This window comes from Spea bombifrons, chromosome 2 (genome assembly GCF_027358695.1).
Source record: "Spea bombifrons isolate aSpeBom1 chromosome 2, aSpeBom1.2.pri, whole genome shotgun sequence".
In the NCBI taxonomy this organism is placed as follows: domain Eukaryota; kingdom Metazoa; phylum Chordata; class Amphibia; order Anura; family Pelobatidae; genus Spea; species Spea bombifrons.
The window spans coordinates 21,904,593-21,917,595 of NC_071088.1; the positions used below are offsets into that span (position 1 = coordinate 21,904,593).

The 13,003-nt window shown below is 41.4% G+C and overlaps 1 protein-coding gene across 1 annotated transcript; it reads right to left on the bottom strand.

Moving 5' to 3' along the window:
- Nucleotides 1-8,318: 8,318 nt before the first annotated feature.
- Nucleotides 8,319-12,755, bottom strand: OVCA2 (OVCA2 serine hydrolase domain containing). The gene is made up of 2 exons (XM_053457105.1): nucleotides 12,571-12,755; nucleotides 8,319-8,875 (listed from the first exon to the last, which is right to left on the bottom strand). The coding sequence occupies exons 1-2, from the start codon at nucleotides 12,743-12,745 to the stop codon at nucleotides 8,364-8,366; spliced, it is 687 nt and encodes a 228-aa protein (XP_053313080.1). The 5' UTR covers nucleotides 12,746-12,755; the 3' UTR covers nucleotides 8,319-8,363.
- Between the last annotated feature and the right edge of the window lie 248 nt (nucleotides 12,756-13,003).

Below are 13,003 nucleotides of genomic sequence, written 5' to 3' on the forward strand. Positions count from 1 at the left end.
ACCTCCAATCTCCATTTGAACAACTGTGATCTAGATTACTGTACTACATTAAACCTTAATACATCCCACAAAACCAAGTATATGAGAATTTCCCAAAGAATATAAAATAACTCATGAGGCATATCATTCTAATACATATTTAATTAGATTATTATTAATGATTTGCATTACAGTGCATCCTCTTTACTGCAAAGCTATTTGATTCATAAGTGCAACTAACCACAATGTTGAGGTTTCCCTTCTTGCCTTCTTTGTGTAGACAGAACTTCTTGCAGCAGATGAAGTGAAAACGTGCCTTTTATTAATAGCATATGAGAGCTTTCAGGATTGTGGACTTTTATGTTGTCCGGTAACTGAGTTGTTGGGAAAACTAAAGGTTATCTCATTAGTGACTTCTGCTCTGATGAAGTGTCTAGTAGTGGAGATATAACAAGACTCTAATGTGGCTCAAAAATAGATTATGTGAGCCTGTGCAAATGGAAGGGCCACTGTCCCCTAGGTTAGCCCCTAGCTAGATCTGACCAGATGAGTGTTAGTGCCAACGTCATACTACTCGCTTATAGTACAGTGAATGTTTATAATTAACAATGATTGTAGTAAAAAAAAAAAAAGGATAATTAATTTGTAATTATGAAAGATGGATAAATGGGAATGGTTCATTCATAATGTCTGATGAACCTGCATGAACATGATCTTCAACACCATATCCAGCTGATATAAGTGCTACTTTAATCTGTTTTATAGTCTTCTTATTTTTATTCATTTTACATAACACTTTACAACTGTGCTTTAATTATTGACTTTGCGTCCAGATAAAAACAATGTTGTAAAAATATTATTATTAATTTGTAATTAAATAATTAAGCAAAATAAGGATGCCAATAAGTAACAAAGCTAACAGATAGCCTGGATTTTGCAACACTAATGTATAAAAATAATAGAACATAAGAGAATATGACAGTGATTGGATGCGTATAGCCACTTCACAAAAAATGCTTCAAAAGTGGATAATTACCATAAGGTTATTTCCTTAGATCTGTTCTAGTGAGCGGTTCTTTCTGATGGCTTTGCTGATCATAGAAAACTAGATTTTCTTGGTAAACTTAAAATACAATAATTTCCTCCTGTTTCAGAATCTTAAAACAGTTTTTATTGTCAGCTGCCATAATGCTACAGAGATGTTTCAACAGAGAATTGGGAAGTTGGTTGTTGAATAAAAGAAATGGGTTATAATTATACATTGGAGGTACTGTGGTTATTAGGAAAGCCACTATTCAGAAGGATTCAGGAGGCTTCCTCTTCACCTAGGAATATTTTATCACATATTTGATTGTGTAAATATATACATATAGGATCACAATATAATCTTGTTTTACTTGGAATATGCACTAAATTGTGGGATGCTCACTCCAAACACATTCTGATCCACCCCACCTTTTGCTCACACATCATGTTTGGGGACAAACATGACAAGTCCTATGCGTGGTAGCAGATCCTGTGGATGTAATCTGGGTTCCAGGACAAGTCTTATGTGTGCAATATGGGTGCCAGTACTGGTCTTTGGGGGTTGAGACCTGTGATCTGTCTGCAATTTAGGGTTTTCATTGCATTATTTATTTGATTTATACCTCCAGTGCTTAGTTTGCTGTTGATTTTTCGGTTGATCTATACCTGCAAGGCTTGGCTTGTGTGTTATCCAGTTGCTCTACACCTGCGATGCTATGCTTCCATGTGTTATTTATTAATACCTGCAAATACAGGGCTTGTGTGTCTTATTCAGTTGATCTATACCTGCAATGCCGTGTTTCCATGTGTTGTTTATTTATACCTGAACTACATGAGGGAGGAAAAGAGACGTGTGGTACAATCAGGGCCGGCCCTACAATGGAGCCGACTGGGGCAATTGCCCCAGGCGGCACTTAAGAAGGGGCGGCACTTTGCCGCCCCAAGCGCTTTTTTTTTGTTTGTTTTTTTGAAGCTGAGGAGAGAGGGGCACCGAGTGGTTTTCGCTTACCCGCTCGGCGACCCCTCTCTCTCTCTCCTCTGCGGCGAGTCTCCCTGTTCGGTCTCGGTGCCGGCTTGTAATGCAGAGCGCCGGAAGTGACGTCAATTTCCGGCGCTCAGCATTACAAGCCGGCACCGTGGCAGAGCAGGGAGACTCGCCGCAGGACTGTTTAAAGGTAAGTACCGTGGGGGGGGGGGGTAGATTATGGCATCGGCGAAGTTTAAAATGCCGCCGCCCCCCCCCCCGGTGTCGGCGGGGGGGGGCGGCATTTTAAACTTCGCCCCAGGCGGTGTTAAGTCTTCGGCCCGCCCTGGGTACAATGGGACTCTGGGAGTGATGATGGGCGATCTGCACCCAGATTCCACCTATACACTCTCTTGACTTTGGATAAACATGCTCAAACATATAAACTCTTTCAAAACATAAATGCACATTCTCTCTCTCTAACCCCCCCTTCAAAATCTCATAATTTCACCCCAATTTCTCATTATCCCTGCCCCTTCTATCTTTCCGCTTTCGCATTATATCCCCCTTTTATCATTATCTCTCCTACTTTTCATTCTCTCTCCATCTCTCTTTATCTCTCTATTTTCTTACTATCTCTCCCTTTTCTCCCTATCTTTTACCTTTCTGAAGTCCTGTCTCATTGCTCCATCACGGTGCATTCAGCTTCAGTGCTGAGCACCTGGATATGATATCATGCCCAGCGCTCAGCATTAATAGCCCGCACGAATTACAAGAGAGCAGTGAAAAAGAGATCTGTATGAACAGACCTCATGCTCACTGTATTTTGTGGAGGTTAGCGGGAGATCCATCCTCAATTAACCCTGCTCTCCTTCCATGCATTTGCCACCCTCTCAGTAAAGTAAAAAAAAAGTTAACATTATTGAAGTGTTAAGTTTACATTTTATTATGGGGATTGCTGTTTTTATTGAACTTAATCACAACTAGAAATTATGTCTCCCTGTCAATGCAGCAACATGTCTATGCAACTCCCAAGAGCCCTTCAGGGCCACATAACTGCAGAATTCTAGCATGTGTTGTTGCTGATTAAGCAAGTACATGAGTCTTGATATAATCTGCCATCTTTTGGTGCTAACCTTTACTAGTAGTTGCAGGCGAGTCCCAGTTGCCAGTGCTTATCTCTGGCACTCAGGAGGGAAGGGTCAGTTGCAGAATTAAGGAATTTCAGTAAAACTAAACTGCGCCGACCTGCCAAGACCACTGAATCAGAGAAAGGCAATTATGAGTTAGGTACAAGAAAACATTGCTCAGCTCTGTATGTAATAAGCTGTTTGAAGCTCTGTGTGAAAGTTGAGGATCTAATCAATAAACTTTGATTCAGAGAATATGAAAGAGACGAGTGACTTCTTTGATATTGATTAGCACTTACTCTGCTTATGGCATCTGTAATACCTATTTATATTACCATACATTAAAAGTGAAAAACTGCACCACGCAGGCTGAACATTATTAAAGGGAACAGATCATTACGTTTACTTGCTGGCTATATATTCTTAAATATAGTATTTTCATAAAGTGCAGCGCTACGTGAAATAACCCTTTTTTATCAGTTTTCTAACATTTTTATTGACCTGGAGTGCTTAGAGAGATATGGGGGATGCTGTGCGAATGAGACACATGGCACTGCTGAATTTTGTATAAAGCCCCAGGTGTCAAACATCACAATTGCAGGTGTCTGCAGCAGGAACATGCAAATAGGAATCTGGAGATCATTTCATGGTTACTGAGCAGTTATTTTCTAGGCAAGCTTTTACTTAGGGTTTTGCCTTAAAAGTAATCTTTGGGTCCAATGCATTCTTAATGGTACTATCCCTTTAAACAACTGCTTAGTGACTCCATCAGCGCTTTTGGCAAAAAAAATCAATTTATTGGAAGTGCTTATCACTTGTGCTTTTTGTCAATAAGTGTAATTGTTTTGGATACATTAGTTTCAAACTTCACGGCTTGGAAGGTGAGATTGGAAGCAACCTGTGGCAGTGCCCGTATAATCTAATCAATTTCCTGTCCTGAAGTTAGACTTCCTTACAAAGGCTCCCTGAACTAAACAACTAGCAACATAACAATAGGGAAGACATTAGTTACTGGGGAAGAATAATCGTGCAGATTCTGAGAATAGGAAGTCACTATATCTTTCTCCACGGATTACGTATTAGCAATCACTGGAACTTTCCAAGGTACTTTTACCCTCCTTCTGGGGATGTAGCTTTATGTAGGGGGCTATCCCCAGACATCTTTTACTGGGAGGGAAGTGGGTGGAGAGCAGCAGGAAGTGGGTGGGGGGTAGGTAGAATGTGGGCTAGGATTGGAGGCCTGGCCAAACGCCACACCCCTGTGAAGAGTTAAACCTCATGGAGTGGAGACCTGGCAACGCAGGGCTTCACCCGGTGTTACGAACCGGGTAAACAGACCTGTTAGGAGCCCAGGTACAGGGGATACAAGGGGTTCCGTCTGTACCCCGCAATGCATAATGACTTGGGGGTTGTTACAGACAGGCGCAAGAAACAAACCACAGGCAGAACGCGATGATATGATCTGTATTGCAGATGATGGTATTAACAACAAAAACAGGTGGTAAGTCTCCAGGCTGGAAGCCCGCTGGCGGGGCGCACGGCAGGAAGCCCTCTGGCTGTGGCTCAAGGCAGGTAATGTTACCTCCTCCGTCGTCCCGCGGGTAGGGAAGCTGAGACGCAGCCCACGCGACCAGCCTCCTGCTCGTTCCGTCGGCGGGAACCGCCGCTGGGTCCGTTCCACTGATAGACGCGTCCCTGCAGAGATCAATGGATCCTGACGGGGCGCGCGTCTCGACGTCAGGATGTGCGAACGGCTTACTCATGAATATTCATGTCGCTTCTTAAAGCGACATTTATCTTTTTTCCTCCTCCCTCTAATTAGGTGGGTAGGAGGATCCAGATATTGAGAGGGATATTTAAACCCTCAGTAAGCACTTTACCTTTGCCTTATAGCCTTCACTAGCGTTCCATTACCGTTTTGTTATTGTTGGTTCTGACTCCGGCTAGTTTTTGACCTTTGATGTTTGCTGCCTGCCCTGACCTCTGCTTGTGACCCCGACTACTCTTCTGCCTGACCCCTGGATTTATTATTTTATTTATTATTTTGATCCTGATTATTTTGTACTTCGCTACGCTCCTGTGTCTGCTATACACCTCCGTGCTCTGTTGCTGGGCTCTCCATCTCCGCCAGGAGGCGCCTTTCCAATTTCTGCAGCGTGGATCCACTGCCGTACTACAGACGTGACAGTTAAGCCCATTTGACAGGGCTCAAAGCAGGAACAAGTCAGGATCAGGTACTCCAGAAGCCAAATAGCAAGTCAGGAATCAGGTACACAGGGCCAGAGCAAAACCGCCAACTTCAGTGCAAAGGCCCTGACTGAAGGGCTGGGCAGGTTTAAATAGGCAGGCTTGATCCAGGTAACAGGGTTCAGCTCAACACGGTAATCAGGTCTGGGTGCGTCAGAGTGGGAAGAGCGGCCACTAGTGGTTGCTGAAGGAAAAGAGCCGCACAGAGGCTTAAGTATTCCAGGCTGCAAAGGGTGGAACATGACACCCAGAGACCCTACATTAAACCTGAAGGTTTAAAAATTATTGTTTGCCCAAAGGCATACTGGGGCCTACCAGAGGCAGACATGTTGGAACCTCTTGACAGGGCAGACCAGCAGAAATCCCAGGCAGCAACAGAATAGGCAGGGCCAAGTATTCCATGGAAAAATATACAGCAAGCCGAGGTCAATTAAAGCGTAGTTGTGTAGCATAACACCAGCCGAAATCCAAAAGCGATAGCTGGGTCAGAACCAAGTAAGCAAAAACAGGGAAACGCTATAAGAGGACTGGTGCAGGTCTCAGGGAAGCGAAGGAATAAGAGGAACAACATGCTGAGTTGCAGAGAGTGTTCAGAGACTCACCGGATGCCAGCTGTAGCAGATGGCGGATGATGTGGGACCACTCCAGGATGCCGGATTCTTCTTACCTGGCAAACAGCAGAGCCTGCAGGGCGACGGTGGACCTGGGAACGTCGACTGAACGGGAGTGGGGTAAACGCCTTTTCAGACAGGTATGCAAGTTAGGTGGGTTAAAGTATTTATTGCTTATTTTAATACTTTTTTTAATGTACAACATTACACTTTTATTTAATGTATAGAACTATAAAATGTAGGATTTAAAGCAAAAAAATCATATGCCATATTGGCCCAAATATACACACAAACATGGATCCACCAAGAAATAAAAATCTTATGTACAATGAGCTTGATAAAGCCCCGATTATAATCTGATGTTTAAATGTACGGCTTCCTAATTACACCAAAAATCAAGCTTTTTTTCAGCCTTAAATAGTATTTAATAAAAATACACATTTTTACAAATACAAAGAGGCGTTGAGCAAAGCAGAGAGAATTTGTTCTTAAAGCAGTGGGGGTCTTCAATCCCCATAAAAGCAACTTCAGTGCAGAAAGCAGGGCTTGTTTACCGATGACTAAAACGGCAAAGTGAAGCAGGTACCATTTTGCAAGTTTCTCCTTTTTCTTATTGCGCTTGGTTATGCTGTGATTTATGACAGCATTTTTGCAGCTTCTACCTGTTATCAGTCTAAATCATTCTCCTCTCTAACAACCCAATGACAGCCATGACTCCCGAACACGCTGCCTTCACACCCCCACGATTAAACACAGTAAAGACAGGAATGCTGGAGTGACACCAGCTACTCGACAAGTGCTTTTACCCGAGACATTTAAGCTATTGTAAGTCTAAGTGTGCGGAGTGGAGGGAGGTGGTAGACAAAATAGACCTATGACACTCGGAAATTATTATTTATTCCAGCTAAATGTTTCCTTGGTCACCTTCCGTCTCTAACAAACAGCATACTGCTATTTTAGAAAAGTGTAATTGAATTCTTTTTCATAAATTATAGATCTACTTTAACTAAGCTTTTTGGTGTATTTAACTTGTCGTTAACCTCAGTTAATGTCTTGTTAATAGCAAAGTAGCATTTAACAAAAATGTTTCATAAAACAGAGGTTAACAATGAGTTACAGTAGAGTACTGCAAGCAAGGACTATTTGTGAAAATGAGATGCAAATTATATACTAATGATCAATTATAATAAAATAAGCTATTCCATAAAAGCTGCAATTATATCATCTTAGTCCGTGAACATTTGTTGCTCCAGAAAAGGTGTTAAAGTAATTTTATTTTGATTTGGGATATGAAATACCAAGATAGGATCATAAACCATACAGCCAGGGAAATTATTAATTTAAACTGCCTTAACACCTTATATTTCTTCTGCTAACATCTTTGTTTTAATACACAAGAACATCTTGTTATGTGTAAGCAAAATATTATATAACATAATTAACAAAAACATCACATTTACCCTTAAACACAAGCACAAAGACTTTTTTCTGAGCCGGGCTATAAAGTCCAGAGGCTACACTAGCATTGACCTTGGTTTACTGTTACACTAAGAACTGTGGTGTTCTGGACCTTAAGACCATACTGGCTGCGGTAGCCTCCATGGCCCAATCAAATATTGAGACGCTTCAGCATTCTCATTATCACTAACAAGACAAATCCATTTTTTCCAGGCAGAATGTTATGTTTTTTATGGAGTTTTTGTAGAAGTTGACTGAAAGTCATGAAAATGGAATTTAAGACTGAACATGTGATCTACTGCAAAGACTCCAGCCATAGCGCAGGAAGAAGCCGATGTGGCCACCTAAGCTCTACCATATGACAGGATGATATAAGTGGCAGCCTGTCCAAAAGCATTGTAAGACGCATCATGACTGTCGTAGCTTTTGTCACACAAAGAATGCTTATTCTTCGAAGATGTTTGTGACCTCTTGGGACTGAATGGGTTAAAGTGGCAGTCCATCTTTAATTCACTTTCATTTCTCACATGAGTGGTTTGTACACAGCTGACATTTAACATTCAGTATTTTAATTGCTAAAAGGAAATGAACCTTTAAATAAGCTTTTAAAGAGAGGGGATGGTGAAACCACATATAAATTCATTGTGAAGGCGGATCTGATCCTATTGGTATCGTAGCAATAATGAAATAGGGGGACCTGGGGCAACTAAAATATAACATGGTAACAATGGAATGATTTTGCCTGCAGATCCAAATGTTTTGTTCACATTTACATGCAACACAGCAAACCATTTTGCAGTACCTGTATTATTCAGTGCAGTAGATGGACAATGGTGTGAGTACTTTTATTGGGAGATTTTTTTCCCACTGGCAGAAAGCCAGAAAGTTGCACTCAAGCCATGATGACATTGTATTATACCTTTAATTATTCCCCAACCAATAAACATGTTATTTACTAAATGCGTCCAAAAACTCAAAATAGATTTTCTTCTGCGGAGCAGATGCAGGAACAAAATGTCCCCCTCCATGTGTTAGTATAACTGGTTTTTCAAAATGCAAGGCAAGCTCTTGGCTCATGTGGCCTGGGATGACACGGTCAGTTTCGCCAAAAACATGAAGCGATGGAACCAAAATCGGATGTTGGTAATATTTCTCATGTTCAACTGACCGACTTTTAAAGCCAGCAACAAGCACAGCGAAATCAAACTGAAAGCGGGTATCGCCTGCCTGCATTAGTGCGCACAACATGGCCACCATGGCAGCTCCTTGGCTGAAACCCAAAACTCCATGGAACGGCCCTAGCTCAGAAAAAGCTTTTGCCACAGTTTCAATTGAATCTTCCAGCCCTGAGCATGTCCTGGCTTCATCCATGGCATTAAAGCTGTTGTTTTGAGGATCTGAAAACCACCAGCCTCTAGGGTCGTCTCTTGAGCAGTCTAGCTCTCCATCCCTGTGCACATCTAAGGGGAAGAGAGAGGCATACAGATTAAACTTTGACTACTATATGGATTCAGTCACTGCACCAATTCTAGACATGTTTAGGAGATCACATGTATGTGGTGGACAAGACCCACTTCAGGTATCGAATACAATCGCACCCTTGATGCAAAATGTTTGAATTTTGCAAAGTTTCCAGCTGCATAGGTAAAATTACATCTAATTATGAATACGTATAAATTGCAAATATTTTACAATACACACATCTGGAATTGTAAACAATAAGAAATAAATGTTGGTTCATGGTACTAAGTATGGATTATTGTTTTTCTTTCTGAATTCTACATAATGCTTATCTGGGGAATGTAATGGAGACTCAAAACCAACAGAGACGACCAAATCTGTTTTAGAGGCTTAGGTCCCTTCAGGATCTTATGTGCCTGCTAGATGAATTTCTTGAATTTATCCGAGGTTTATCTCAGTGCAAACGTTACATAGTTATATAGGCTGAAAAAAGACATGCGTCCATCAAGTTCAGCCTTTCCTATACCTGTTAATTTGTTGCTGTTGATCCAAAAGAAGGCAACCCCCCCCCAATTTTTGGGAAAAATAAGGGGGGGGGTGCTTGATTAAAAGAAGCAAAAGTGGTAACGGTAACTTCCCGCTAGAAAGCATGGTCCTGTATTCACAATGGCAGCGGCATGGCTGTTATATACAAGGCGAGGGGGAGGGAGTAGTGTATGAGTGTGTGTTTATTCTATAGTGTCAGAGTCAGTGTGCATGTGTGTATATGTATAGTGCTGGAGTCAATGTGTGTGAGTATACCGTAGCTTCAGAGTCAGTGTTTATATGTATAGTGCTGGAGTCAGTCTGTGAGTGTGTGTCTATTGTAGTATCAGTGTGTGTGTGTAAATGTACAGTGCTAGAGTCAGTATGTGTGAAAATGTATAGTGCCAGAGTCTGTATGTCTACTGCATTGTAGTGGCAGAGACAGTGTGTATCTGTCCATATTGTTAGTGTGTGTACAGTAAGGTGTTAGTGTTTGTGAGCATATGTTTGTAATTCTATGGTAAGGCTTGCGAATCCATGGGTGCCATAAAAATGAAAACATGATTGGGGAAGACACCTGGGCTTAGCCATGAGTGAGGCTAGCCACAGGGAGCCTCTAGCGTGAGGGAACCGAGCAAGGAGAAGGGGAAACTGGACAACGAGCAGGCAGAACATGGATGGCCACACGCCACTCACTTACCTGGGGAAAGGAGAAACTGAGCTAGAGGAGGTCAAACCCTGAGAGCTTCCAAGTATGCTTACGAACTTAATGCCTCATGGCATTTATTTACTGTGAGAAGGTATCCCGAAGCTCCATCCTTTGTTCTTCCCTCACATGTTCTCCCCTGATGGATTCTAATGATTTTTTGTTGTTAACTAAATGGATCTAATTTATACTTGGAAGAAAAGGAAGGTTGCCATAAAGTGTGCTCTTTATTTCCTGCAGTTTATTTACATTGTGTTGGTTCATTTGAATTTGTTTTTAGATGGCAAATAATGGATACATTTGCAAAAAAAATACCACAAAAAAAGAAAAGAACTGTAATTTAAGCAGGCTGAGCAAAAGTAATGGGTCTTATAGAAAGAGAAGTGTTGTGTTATATGCACTCCGTAAAAGTAACATTTCCTATGGCTTTACACAAAAACATCATTTCTAATCTGAATTTCTAAGTAAGGCTTATTATGATAGTAACAAATTGTGCCACCCGAGTCCCACTGGAAAAAACGTTCCATAAACAAGAACCTTTATATGGTGCTTGATTGAATCTATCAATAGGAAAAGAAATCTTTTAAAATGTGAATGTTTTGTCTTCCCAGGAGCAGCAATCATATAATAACTATAGAAAGGTCAAAGTTTGGACTCATCAAGCCCATTCTTCTGCTATCCTCGCTGGTTGCTGTGGTCCGGCAGAAACTGGTGTGACATGGTCAACGCAATCATGATATGTTCTCATATGTTAAAAAAAAAGTGTGGTGGCTTGCTGTAATTTACCGCAGAGAATAAGTAAGAAGAACAGCTAAACACAGCTCAATCAGTATTTATCAGCAATCACGCATAGCTATGTTATATATATTTTACACAGATTAGGCCAGTGAGGTGAGCAGTGTCACCATCACAGCTTTTAGCATAAATACATTAACTTTACTAACTATATTGTACGAATTTTGTTTGTCACAGCAATTCTTTCTGAGATATTAGGGAAGACGTGAAGCGTTAATCTCATCAACTTCCTGTAGTTCTCCCCACTTCAAAAATAAACAGCAACTTAACAACAGGGCACAGATAGTTTACTGGTGAGGAATAATCAGTCAGATCCACCAAGTTTGGCTCCTAATACTTCTACAGCGATTTTTTTAGTCTATTAAAATAATACTTATGACCTACAACCAACGATCAAGCTGTCATCTCCACTTGGTCACAAGACGAGGAAAGTAATAAATCCCCTTCTGATCTCCAGCACGAACACATGTGGTTCCTTTCCAGCTGGCATCTGGGTTTAGATACTAGGCATTAGTAAGACAAGAAGATACTAGGCTCTAGTAACACAAGAATTGAAAAAAAAGAACATTAAAAGCCACCATGGAGGTCTTACACACCTTCCTGCAATTATGTGTAATTAACATTCAACGTGCACCTGTATAATAACCTGTCAATCAAACATTAAACCTTGTCCTTTTGGGAATCTGATCAATAAATTCAGGTGCGGTTCCACTTACTCATCATTAACGACACCAACGAAATGCATCATTCCTAGCACTTCCTAATGCCCAAACATTTCCCAGAAACAGTTCGTGTAAAACGTTGTCTCCCTTATAGTTTTTGCCAAAAACACTTAACTGTCATGTGACACAAAACCAGGCACTGATAGCTTGTTGCTATAGAAACTGAAACGGCTTCTGAAGCATTATTTGAGAAAAAATAAAATTAGGGCATTTCACACTTCGCCCCAGGCAGCACAATGTCTTGGGCCGGCCCTGGCTGCTTTACTTTGATGTGCATTACAACAAAAGGACTTGGGCGCTTTGAAACTTTTTAATTTAGAAGCAACATTACAAACCGCAAAACGTAGTATAAAATTCCAATCACAAACAATGCCTTGGCATGTAGTCGGTGATTGGCATGCAGTCTTAATTAACCCACAGATATCACCATGATGGGCACGCTTATGCATTCTCTTACGCAATGGGGGTGCATCTTTAGAAGCACATCTGCATAGATTCCGTCCATTAGCTATTACACATATCTAACATTATCGAGTGATTCCCTTGACAGAGTCACATATCTTCAGTAATCAATGGCATATAAACTCAGAATTTGCTACCAGCCATGAAGATCAGTATCCAATACCAAGAACAATGGGCTTTCCTATACTGTATGTGATTCATAACTCTCACACACACCATAGGAGTTTTGATCAGCCAGGTGATCTTATACAGATATAATGTATTACCCCGAGGCTATCAAACCACCTGCACAGTCATACGCAACCCCCCATACAAAATAAACAATGGAATGGTCTAAGCTGCTTCCGGCTGCATCAGAACTAAATCGCAGCAACATACACAAAAAATCCATTCTAACCCACTGAACCAACGCTCTGAGAGAGACGGCAGAGCACGTGTTTAAATGAGAAGCACGGTCACGTGACCCCCCTTCCCTCATACTCACCTGGCTCCGGTACCACTAAGGGGGCGTTTATACTTATAATGTCAACCCGAGCTTTCAAGATTTTCCGCAACGCCCCGGTCTTCTCTCGGAAGCTTCGTTCGTTTTGCCGGTACCCATGCAGCGCCAACAATCGAAGGACCGGTCTTGAACTTGACACAGACAAGGAAGCCGCCATATTACTACACCCGGAAGGCTCTGCAACCGGATGTTACTTACTTGTTATGAAAAGTAAAACTAAGAAAAGAGAAAAAAGAAAAAAAAACACCCCAGTGATGTCTGTTTGACGTAAGATGGTTGTATAAAAGCTATACGTACCGTTTGCAAGGGATGCAATGTAGGGGTGTGGTTAAGTGTGGTCAGGGCGGGACTTAAGGCTGCAAAGTGGTTTTGAGAACCTTTGCTAGCTACCTATGTATATTATTTACATACATTT